Source organism: Lampetra fluviatilis, chromosome 7 (genome assembly GCF_964198595.1).
Source record: "Lampetra fluviatilis chromosome 7, kcLamFluv1.1, whole genome shotgun sequence".
NCBI classification, from domain to species: Eukaryota; Metazoa; Chordata; class Hyperoartia; order Petromyzontiformes; family Petromyzontidae; genus Lampetra; species Lampetra fluviatilis.
Genome location: NC_136281.1, coordinates 12,957,808 through 12,970,039, shown reverse-complemented (window position 1 = coordinate 12,970,039; position 12,232 = coordinate 12,957,808). Strand labels below are relative to the sequence as shown.

General features: G+C 49.0%; 1 protein-coding gene across 10 annotated transcripts in view; it reads right to left on the bottom strand.

Annotated features, from left to right (window-relative positions):
* Positions 1-12,232, bottom strand: part of LOC144933589 (ryanodine receptor 2-like) — a 318,383-nt gene that overhangs the window by 89,819 nt on the left and 216,332 nt on the right. For 6 of the 10 annotated variants that reach the window (XM_078858546.1, XM_078858550.1, XM_078858549.1 and 3 more), the window contains exons 47-57: positions 10,635-10,685; positions 9,984-10,089; positions 7,590-7,710; positions 6,782-6,951; positions 6,053-6,273; positions 5,026-5,116; positions 3,824-3,964; positions 2,914-3,077; positions 2,032-2,110; positions 667-756; positions 89-226 (exon numbers count right to left, since the gene is read on the bottom strand). In XM_078858546.1, the coding sequence (XP_078714672.1) occupies positions 89-226; positions 667-756; positions 2,032-2,110; positions 2,914-3,077; positions 3,824-3,964; positions 5,026-5,116; positions 6,053-6,273; positions 6,782-6,951; positions 7,590-7,710; positions 9,984-10,089; positions 10,635-10,685 (1,372 nt within the window). The remainder of the gene's footprint in view (positions 1-88; positions 227-666; positions 757-2,031; positions 2,111-2,913; positions 3,078-3,823; positions 3,965-5,025; positions 5,117-6,052; positions 6,274-6,781; positions 6,952-7,589; positions 7,711-9,983; positions 10,090-10,634; positions 10,686-12,232) is intronic. The other 4 variants (XM_078858553.1, XM_078858554.1, XM_078858555.1 and 1 more) reach the window with 1 other exon arrangement.

Below are 12,232 nucleotides of genomic sequence, written 5' to 3'. Positions count from 1 at the left end.
GCACACGTGGACATATGCAACTGCAATGCCCCCTCCCCCCCCCTGCCCTGCCCTGCTAAATGTAGGTGCCCCTCTGCGCGTTGCTCACGCTGCTGGAGTGCGGGAGACGCTGCGGCTTTGCCTGCATGGCGGCCGCCCCTCCGTCTCGTGTCCTCTCGATCGCCCAGCCCAGCATCAGCATGGTCTTCAGGGACTCCTTCACCGGCAGCTGGTAGACCTCCTTCTCCTGCGGCCACAACACACGGCGTCTCACACTCAACTCGGTTTACAGACACGCCCTGCGCCACCCTGCGTCACACCCTGCACCATCCTAACCCGGTTCACTCTTGCAAAAGGCACTACTATCCTGGCTCTCCGATAGGCACTCCAAATGGCATTAGGAGCTGCTAGGTGGCTAGAAGGTGGCAGTGCTAAGTGTCAACCCCTCATGTTCATGGATTTTCTACGGGTTTTCCAATGCCATTCTACATCCCAAATATTCATTCATGGTATTGAGCAAACATTCGAATGTAGGACCCTCTTCAAAAAAGTGCTTTGGGCTCAATGAGACTTTGCTCGGCATTAATTCCAGCTTATTATGATTACGTAAGCTATTCTCGAAGCTTCGCAATAAAATGAACGACGCAGGTGAATACAACGAATACAACGCCAACCCGACTTGATTACCTTGTCAGAGAAGAGTTTGAATGGCTTGAGGAGGGGGTGACTTTTGCTTTCTCCATTGAGGACCTCGCCATATGACCACCCTTCTGCATACTGTCAAACAGAGAGAGAGAGAGACATACCTGTCAACCCCTTATCAGTGCCTACCTTATTGCAAAACAATTCAGACCTTATTGGTCACCCCGTGCTCTTATACATCTCAACGTTCATCCTACAAAGTCCCATCATCACAATTGAGAAACACAAATAGACGATTTTTTTTTGCCCGAATTGAAACGGATGTACACCGTATGGACCTGATAACTCAATTTCCCTGTACAAGCATACGGGTAAACCGTATGGGTTGACACGGTATGGAGCGAGGACTTTTCAATTGGCATTCGACATGCCAGAAACCCAATAATTAATCTCAATGGTCACACAATATGTTGCAATTCCGTTCCCATGATGCACGTGTACATCATCGGAATCGGAATCGGAATAAAAACAAAAATAACTTTATCGGTACATCTTCGGGTCAGAAAGACCTACCGAGGCTCCCACAAGGCCATGCGGAAGCGCACATGGCGCAGTTTGGCGTCAGCTATCATAGAGTGTGGTCGTATCGCTGCAGTTCTCTGTGGTCAGTGCAATCTTTTGAAAAACAACGGCGCTACTTCGCCTCTCTAAATAAAATTGATGCTCACTGCTTGCGCGTTCCTAGATTCAGCGGCGAACGGGACACCCACCCTCGCGACTTGTAGAGACGTCTCGGAACGGGAAAGGGTTAAGAAAGCCTCCAGCGGAGTTGGGCCAGGTGGCTCAGGAGTGAGAGTGCCATGTCAGCACTGCGGAGACTCTGGATGACGCTCGACGCGGCCGCCCGCTCTCAAACCACATTACCAAGCGTGATGAGATGATGGTCTCTGCATGGTGATCAATGGCCTCTCACTGGCCAGGCTCACACTCGTGCCGATCTGGGGTCTAATCCTGACTGGCGCTTTCGTTACCTCTCTGTTAGGTCTGCCTTCTATCCAGGGCTGTGTGTATCATCCGCTATTGATGCTCTGTTCGGCCTATTGATGAGTCTCGTATTTGTGACAACCGCAGACTGAGTCTGCACATTTAATATTGTCTTATCATGAAAATGATTGTACCGCTTCTCGTGTGTGCTAGTGCATGCCTCTATTACCTAGAAGGACTGCCTCTGAATATTCCAGCTCTGTGACTTGTCGGCAAACACACACTTTGCCTCGTTTAGATTCTGTATACAGTTTTTGGACGGACGTTCCAAAGCCGAGCCGTACCGCAAGCCCACCGAGGGGGAGGAATCAGGGTTAGCCGCGAGGTATTTGTGTGTGCCAGGCCTGGCTGCTGTGTGAACCCCACCTTTTCCATCGACCAGCGGTCATGGACGTGCTCTGCATACTTGTTGATGAAAAAATCCAATTTCTCCGGGATGGTGATGCTGCAAAGATGCATGCAGACAAAACAAGCATGAGTGGTGCAACAGAAGTGATTTTTTTCTCACAAATATGAATTTTAAGAAATGTCATGTTATTAATTTTATCACAACGATGTTTTGGAGGTTTGTAGTCAGGCTCTTTAGCCTGTGAGCTATTAATGTAGTAGTTTCAAAAAAATGCCAAAATTATCAAACAGGTCTTCAATTTTGATTTAAAGCTTTCATGATTGCAGGGATTCATATTCTTGGTTCTTTCGGTAAAGTCATGTAGAAGGGAAATAATAACATAATAAAAATATAAAACAATAAAAATTCTCACGACGTTTCGACTGCGACACAAGCAATCATCATCAGGTGTGATTTCACAAGCAATCATCATCAGGTGTGATTTCACACCTGATGATGATTGCTTGTGTTGCAGTCGACTTTACCGAAAAAAACAAGAATATAGGTCTTCAATAAGCAAAATATCCAGAATATTTCCAGCGAGTTCCAAAGCTTTTAGAAGAAAGTCCTGTACTGTGACGTAAAAGCCATTACCTGCAAACTCGATTGATATGACACTATAAACCTTTATTTATCATTTTAACAGTAAACATGAGTAGACGTGATTTTAAATTCCAATGGTAGGCCAATTTACCCCATCCATTTAGCCGATCATCCATCCACGATTTCACAAACTAAAACGAGTACCGCTTTGTAGACCGTCAACAGTGTCACGTCACGGGAAAGAAGAAACAGGCGTAAGAACTGAAGGCATGGGGGTGTCCTCTTGCCGCTGGCTCAATGGCTCAGCGCTCCCGCACCTGGACGTGTCGATGGGCTGCGGCTTGAAGTTGCCCTCGGCGTCCAGCGAGGACTGGCTGTCCATCGCGACCATGCGGCTTGACTCCATGTAGTCGGGGGGCAGTGCGCCCGAGATGGCACCAAGGCACGGCAGCGCCAGCTTGAACAGCTCCTGCTCGTAAGGCTGTAATCATAGTAATAATAATCATTTATAAGGCGGCGATGCTTATATGTCTCAGCGACTCAAAGCACCTCATATCACGTCACATCTCATCTCAAACAACATTCGAAGGGTACCCCCCCACACAGTGACAGCTGTTAAGGCCTGCAATCGGGCATGTCTGCCAGCAAGTGACGATGATTGCTCAGTGTAATCCAAAAATTGGACTAGGACTCTGGCAAGCAATGGCCTATTCAATGTCATGGGATCTTTAACTTCCACAGTGAAGCAGATAGAGCGTACTGAATACACCCGCAGTATTAAGCAAGGCGACCTGTTGGATTTGAAATCGAGAACCTCTAAATAAAACGGTTAAGAATACCGTTCGATGTATATTCTATGGGGATTGTCTAGCACTGGTTCAGGGCTGCTAATGGAGATGAGCACTGCCCAACGCTAAGACCAAGTAGATACTTTGACTTGACCTGTCCAGTGTTGGATCAAAACGTTTTAAGCCGTCACCCTGCTGAACAGAACGTGGAACATCAGCGACAGTTCTCAAGCAGTGTTGGGTAAAACCGGGCCCACTCAATTGACTCGCGTTGAAGAGGCTGCTTCTCCAACATGCCGTAATTCCCTTCTGGATGTGACAAGTCCACACGGACACCGCTTTGTCTCTTCACTCGGCTCGTGTCGAAGCACAATTGGGCTCCGATGATTTTGGTGATGGTGATGACTACTGGTTAGCAGCGGAGGGTGGCCGTGGTCACCTTCTTGGACAGCGCGTTGAACACGCCCCAGAAGAGCTTGCGTGTGAGATGCAGCTCCTCTTCCGACGCTGCCCCGTAGCTGCCCCAGCCACTCGCCAGGCAATAGTACTTCCAGCAACGCTCGAAGTGATTGGTCAGCACCTGCAGACAGCGGACGGCGCGACCATGTTCAGCATCGGAAGCTATCATTGGACGGTAAAATCAGAGTTGGGCTGAACAATGGCCAATCAGTGTTGAGAGGGCCCATGTAGATTTATTTGGAAGCGTTTTACTTAAATTATAACATTTATAAAGTGTATTGCATAGGATATTAGTTTTGAGGTTCAGATGCTTTGTTTATAAGGTTTTCCCAATGCATTTGGCAACCGAGTAAATGTACAAACGTATTGTGTGTTCAGAAATATTTTTGAGTGAAACAAACAGATCTACAAGTCTCAGACCAAGTTATTTTCCCTGACAAGTTTTAGCCAATAGCTTGATGCTGTATTTAACACTTCCACAGAGTTAAAACAACAACGTTAAATGCAACAAATCTGCTTTCAAAGGGCTGTTATTGATTGCTGGCAGTTCACGTGCTCTATTCCATGCCTTCCCTTTGCAGATGGCACCCACTCCACTGACAAGTTTTAGCCAATAGCTTGATGCTGTATTTAACACTTCCACGGAGTTAAAACAACAACGTTAAATGCAACAAATCTGCTTTCAAAGGGCTGTTATTGATTGCTGGCAGTTCACGTGCTCTATTCCATGCCTTCCCTTTGCAGATGGCACCCACTCCACGTATGGACCAGGCAGCCGGTCACAATTCAAACACTGCACATGGCTGAACCACGTTAACTCGCGCCTATATGTACGAGACCCTTGCTGTCGGTATCGAAATAATGCAAAAAAGAATAGGCTTCACCGTTTTCGGCAAACACCAAATAGACACACCTACCGCAAGGCATAACGTCTGAATTAACCCCACATGCTGGTGGTGAAACAAGCGTGTGTGGTTAATAAAGGAGGCCTTGTCTCATCCGTGTTAGGCCAGAGAATGCTAAAAGGCGAAAAGCATAACCTATGCTTCCTTATTATTATTATTTCAATGGCATCGTTTGTTGGCCAGTTCGGTCACGGACGGTGGTGAACACCACTGGCCATAATGCGATTTCTTCTGCACGGAGCGAGGCACGAGGACACACAGCAGCACGCCTCGTCACCTTCAGTGGCATCTTGGAGTTTTGGTTGAGCAGCGGCACGTCGAACACAAAGCGGCGCAGCAGGTGCTGCATCATGGATGGGCGTAGTTGCCTGCAGCACCGTGGCACGCGCGCACACACACACAGAGGGCACCGTTATGCTGGCAAAATTTGCCCACACAGCGGGGAGGTCTCTCACCTTGAACTCTGCCATTCGTGCCGTCTGGCAAGATTCCCAAACTTGCTGTTCACGGTGGTTTTTGGACTCGTTTTTATCCAAACAAGAGATTTATGTGTTGTCTCGTGAGCAGGAAAAGGTAGCGGAATTCCACTTGCTCAAGAGAGCAATACGTAGGCGCCCATCTCAATTGGTAGCCATGAGCCAGTAGTTGATATTTCAAATTCCTAGAGACGGCCATTTCTCTCCACTGGAATAACCGCCGTTTGGCTGGCGCTGTGGTGAAAGTGCTTGCCTCACAAACGAGAATAGTTGTGAGTTCTAATCCTGGTCACGAGTCAAGCTCAGCATCTCATCCATCTGGGGTTAGTAACATTGGTGCCAATCGATGAGTGGAAGAGAGTTATCAAGGGTGACAATGTCTATGGCTATCCACCAACAAATCAAAGTGTGACTGTCATTAAATGAAACGAATCTGAACGAAGATGCAGACTAAGACAATGAAGTACATTTATTTGCGACAGCAGTGCAATGCGGAAGGCCAACACGATAGCTGTCCATATATGTATATAAAGAAATATTGCCGAGTTCACCGATTGGTTGACCTGCCATTATTAGGCAAGGAGGAGGGGAAATTGCACGGCCCTCACACAAACACTTCATAACTACGAGTGTACTAAATTTGACGGCTTAAGTCGACTGGAAAAATCCAGACTTAAGGCTCGACAAAAATTCCACAGGGTTGTTGCTGACTGGACCGAGACTGCGCCTGAAATAAAGAGTGCCGACCGAGTGAACGCTGGGTGCAGCAACCCCAATGCGATCGCCCCCCCACCACCACCACCCCTCCCCGACCGCCCCCTCCCGCACCCGCAAACGGCTATGAGGCACTCCTCGATGGCGTCGCGTTGCGCCTTGGTGAGCGAGCGGCCCTTGGAGATGCGGTAGATGGTGTGCAGCATGGAGTCGATGAGCGAGGAGTGGTGCTCCGTGCCGGCAAACAGCGACGCGCAACGCGTCAGCACGGGCAGCACGGCGGAGCACAGGTACCGGTTGAGCGCCAGGGCCATGTCGGTGGCGGAGAGAGCCAGCTGCACCACCACGCCCCCCCCCCCGACCAAAGACAAACGACAAACACACGGGTCCCCACTTAGCGCCTTGTGGACCTGTGGACGCAGGTGCCGTTGAGCGAGCACACGTAGAGGAAACACGTGCACGCACAAGACAAAGAGCGTCCCGTAACAGAGCCCGTGTGGACTGTTGAGGCAAGTGCTCTTAGTGAGCACCTCTTAAGGGCTGCACAATACGCACGAGCGGTGGGGTGTCGCCACCACCTCCCCCAGCCGCATTGGTGCTGATGTTCACACAAGTGCACTCAGCCAGCTTGGAACAGTAGGCCAAAATAACCGTTAGAGGGGCTCTCTAGACCTCTAGTAGAGACCAGTGGCATGAGCAAGCAACTGCAGGCCTACACTTTTACCTTCGGGCTTTCACTTGTCACCCGCAATTGCAAAAGCCGAGATTGGAGCCCGCTGCCTGGCTGAACCGGAGTTAGCGCAACGGCCCTGGCCATCAGGCAGGCGAGGAGAAGGAACTCACGGTGTCGAGAGCGGCAGCCGCGCGCAGGTCGGGCAGGAAGCCGACCTCCAGCATGTGCAGCAGGAAGTCCTGCGTCTCGATGCCGTACACGCGCTCCAGGAAGAGCACCATGGCCGCCTTGTGGTCTGGGCAGAATCCCGCCGACATGTCCGGCTCCATCACCATTCCATCTGCCGAGCAAGCAAGCAGGCGCGAGCCCAACACGCACGGTAAGCGCCTCCGATTAGCGCGGTTGGCTACGTACGGCGGGAAAGAAGTTCAACATGCAAACCAATCACCCTCCCTCTCGTCCGTTTTACCAACCGCTCCCCACCACGACTCCCGCCGACCCCCCTGACCTGTGAGGGTTGATCGTGATTTTGTGCAGATTAGAAGCGCTACGTGGGGAGATGTCACTGGTAATAAGTGCGAGGTGGCCAGAGCAGTAGAGTTATTCTGACTGTGCGAATATTTCAGTGCTCTATCCTCTCTCATGCACATGGCTTTCCTTCGAGGACTCCAGGTTTCTCACGCTGGCCGAACACCCACGCACGGAATTGTTCAAATACAGTGTACGTACGTAAAAAGTGTCCCAAGCGCGCCGTGGCCACGCCACTACCACTGAGCGGCGAAGGACTGCCGCCGTTGCGGTGGGCTTAAATAAATAAATAACGAAACAAGAAACTAAATATATAAATATTTGGCCCATGTTTCACCCTACACGAGTGTTTGTACCAGAGACAGATACAGCGCAACACTGGAGACGGAATTTCAGACGTTCCACGGGAACACAGTCGGTCAAGAGGAGACAGATGCACGCCCAACGCACCTTTGTCAATGGTTGGCATCTTGAAGGGGATGCTGATGACCCCTTCCAGGTCCCCGATAGGGACGAGCGAGCGCAGGATGGAGCGGATGCGGATTGCCTCGCCCTTGCCGGTGAGGATGAGCTACGGAGACACGAGGGCGCATTCAAGAATTGACGTCGCTCGCCGCCGCCGCCGCCACCTTAAAGCGGGCGTCAAATGCCCTGCGCAGGATCTGTTACTTTGTGCAGTGAAACTACTTGGGCTGTGGTCTTTTGGCAGAGCGTTCAACTCGGGTTACGAGTTCTGGTCAGGGGATGGATCAACTCTCGAGGTTCAGTAAAACTGACGCCACCATTTTTGTGAGATTCAACAATGATGCTCCTGTGATTATCCTGAGACTGATCTGAATAAAAATGTGGAATGTACGCCGAATGTTATGGACACAAACGCAAATGAGCACTGCCCCACGTTCAAGCAAGAGCACACTTGACCTGACTTGAATGTATCGATAACACAACATATTGTGCATTTGAAGAATGCACAATGCATTTGAAGAATGCACAATATGTTGAGCCAGACTTATCAGGAATGTTGCAGAACAATTTCCACGCTCTTTTTTACAAAACACATACATCAGACAAAACCGTACTTCTTGATCTACATACTAAGCGGTCACAAGTACATCGCGCATTTACGGCCACACACCAACGGCACAAATCGTCTGTCGCCATAGATATTTTGTTGATGGCCTATTGATTCCCTCATGGCTTCGCATTATTATCACCAACGCCATCAGCGCAACAGCCTTAGAGATTGTCTTTGGGATAACTTCACTTTTTATCCACAAAAGTCACATTAACATCGATTGCCACACTTCCAATCTCGACTGGGAACATTATTTAATGATCTTCTCTCAACATTCGTAATAAAGTGTTACGGTGACAAATGCTGTTTGACAATTTGACAACGCATCATAACGGAAGCGTCTCGTTGCTTAACGTGATGTTGGTTTACATTCTTGGTTCTTTTGGTAAGGTCACGTAGAAGGGAAATAATAAAATAATAAAAAGAAAACAATAAAATTCTCACGACGTTTCGATTGCAACACAAGCAATCATCATCAGGTGTGAAAACCACAGCAAGAAAATTTGAAAAAAGTGATGTTGGTTTGTTTGTTTTTTTACAACGAAACACAGGTAATGTTGAAAACGTTTTGGACCATTCACTCTCCTGTGCCGCACAAGATATATTTCTGTGTCCTTCCGAGTCAGTAACAAGTGTCCACTCTATCCATCTTGAGAACAGGGTTTCCCCTTTTTTCTGGCTACAAAACAGGCGTCTTCTGGTCTAACACCATTTGAAAGAAAGCTGTCAGAGTATGTTTTTTGTTTTCAATCTGACCACAAGTATTGTGGTTAATGCAGACATGATACCTCGTACAAGGTTTTAGTTTGGTGTTTTAACATCTTAACACCTGTTTTGTTGCCAGAAAAAAGGGGAAAATCTAATCTCATATTTTGGTACTGGCAAAGGAGGTCCCATGATCTACTATAACTGTGCCGCACACATTTTCAATTACATTTATTGATTTAGCTCCATTAAATTTCACACAGGGCGCCTGATTAACATTTGATATTGCGGATGTCCCCTAGTGCCGATTACAAAATAATTTGGGAATGCGCCCGATCTAGTCAGATCTCAGAAGCTAAGCAGGGTTGAGGATTGGCCAGTGTCAGGATGGGTAGGTGAGCACCGTGCACCAACTGGTTGCCGCGGGCCTTGCGGGGCTATGCGGTGGTCAGCAGAGGGCAGCCCGGCAATATCTGTGCAGCGCTGAATGTCTATGCTCCTGCGTCATTGCTCCCCGCATTCACCAACCCACACTGTCCGGTACGGTAAAGTGCGGTCAAATAATAATGACGTTCAAAATGCGCCCGATTTTACAGACAAGTCAACAACTCAGAGGCGCGGAGCCAAGCTCAGGGCTGCTCGAAAGCCCTGGCCAAATAGATAGAGGCCTTTATCGATGTTTCTTAAAAGTCAGAGAGCATTTGATGTTGCGGATGTGCAAAGGGAGTTCCACAGCGAGGGGGCGACAGCAGAGAACCGACGTGGGGCTGTGACAGTTCAAGACCTTGGTGTACGAAGTAGATTTTGAGTGTCGCTGCGTAGGGTTCAAGACGAGGGTAGTGAGGCGAGGTATCGTGGGGAACCGGCGGTGAAGGCGTGGGCAGACCATCATCCAGTAGTGAACGGACAAAATGCCAGGACGTGTACACGCGAAAAAAGCGCATGAGCAATTTGCCGTAGATATTTCCAAACGGCCGCAAGGGACGCAACCGTTGACTCCGGCTCAGTGACACACGTGTGCTGACCGCCTGAATACTCGAGCACAGCAGGAAAAAAAAACATACGTGCGTCTCGGGCGCACATCGGCCCAGCAGGTCGATGAGCGCTGCGTAGAACGTCATGATGGCATTGCCCATGTGGACGGCCTCTTCATCCTCTTCCTCGTCTTCCCTGGAAATATAAAATGCGCATGGAGGTCGTTAGCCGACGCTTGTACCGTGTCCTCCGTCTTCCCTAATCCCCCCGTACTCTACCCGTTTCCCCAGCCCGCCTCATCCGTATTACTCCCCCCCGACCCTCCCGATAACAAACATTAAAGGGAGACAGACACAAGGGGAGGTATTGGTATGCTTTAGTAGAAACAAAAGACAAGAAACCACACATGGGAGGCACTGCACCCACAGTGAAAACACATTTGTCATGGGATGGAAAGCAAGCTGGACGGCCCCCATCCATTGAAGCACAGACCAAGCAGCAGATGAGAAACCGGATGGAAAAATTGTTAAAACAAAAAATTACCACGGGATTTACCAATGGTCAGCAATCAGGAGGGTAAAAGGCCAGTTCAGTTAGTTGTTTAAAATGGGGGTGGGAGTAGGGTGGGTACCTTGTCCCTACTGATGCCACTAATCTGGAAGGGTGAGTAAAAGAGGAAGAGGAGTAGGAAAAGTAATGGCAGCCATGGGGTGATAAAATAAACATATACTTTACTTTACCCCCACGTAAAGCTGTTTATTTGCGATTCATCATTCCAGTCCTGGAGTAATCTGGAATGATTCAAACAGGTTCAGCACATTGCACAGCACACCGAGAAGAGACGTTCAAAGAAAATTAACGCGCCAAAAAATGAATAGGTCAATGTTTACATTATTTCATACGCTCGTTGAATCACTTGCGACTGCACATGGCAATCGTGTGCGGCCCTTGCAGGTGTCACGCTTTAACAAATGACAGAGCGTTGCATGGTTCTCCGAGCGTTCGTGACTCTCCGATTTGTTTTCGGCTCGCAGCACACGATGGGAGGTCCGTTTAGTCGCTGGAATCAGCCCTTGAATGCTGTTCCTCAAGTTACCTCCCAGCACGTGCCGAACAGCACTTTGGGGCAACCCAAAAGCACGTCGGAGGGCTGAATAGATCCCCGTCCGATGTCTCTGCTCCACGTGCTCGAAAGCTTAAGTTCCTTAAGTTCTTGAAGCTCTCGGCGTGTGCAGCGAAAACGTCGAACATCATGCCGAACTACGCGCGGTACAATTATAAAAAAAACTTCGGAGAGCCACGCGGTCGAACCGCAAAAAAGCCTGCGCATGGATGCAAGCTGTCCCTCGACTGAGATGAGCTATAGCTTCCTCCTGAGGGCCATTCTTGAGTCTCGGATCGAACAGCAACGAGTGAGCATGGCTCTCTCACGTGTTCGATGATAAATAAGCGGCAGTTAAATCTGTCTGATTCCGCACGGTTAGCGATCTGTGATTTGGTTATCGGTTTATATGTATAGCGTATGCGGATAACTTACTTCATATTCTATACAACAAACATCACGCAAGTGTTTGGTTATATATAGGTACAAAGACAAATATCCCCTGTATAGCCTTAAAATGCTGTTTGGGAAAGTGCTGTTAGCGATCACCTATGAAGGCCGGCACGGCACAGGAGGGAGTGGGTGGCCAACACCACGCCCAGCCGCCTTTGTCTCCCTAGTAGCAATGTTTTTACACAAAGAACTAGGTTCTCAATTGAGGCTAAGTCGACCTAGGGGAGACCCAGGACCGGTTCATATAATCATCACTGGTGTTGGCCGTGAGCGGGAATCGAACTCGGGTCTCTGGGTTGGTAGCGCAGCGTAGCGCTAACCGCTACACTACCGCTCCACATATATATAGATGTACAAACACACACACACGCACACGGAACCTGTAAACAAAGAAGAATGCACAAGAGCAGAATTGAAGGTTAGTGTCGTGAACCCAGCGGTGGCAAACAGCCCTGTGGGGCGGGCAACCCGGGCAATGGAGAGAGACGGTGTTCTCACGTGCACGCACAGTCGGCTATAGTTAGTTGGGATCAAGAGTGGTTGCATCATCAGGTAAGACCAGCCCTGCTATAGGAAAGAAAAACATTTTTTACCATTGGCTCAGGGGCACAAACTAAGACAGGCAACACAAGATGGCAATTTGAGCAATAAAACGCAACGTGTCCTTAGCTGTGGGGACGGTGGGATCGTAGCGGGAGAAATGTGTGTGCATTATGATATCAAGTCCTTCGTCCGACTTTGTAGGCACCTATGAGGGAAGTGTGGCCTTGTGGTAGATTACAG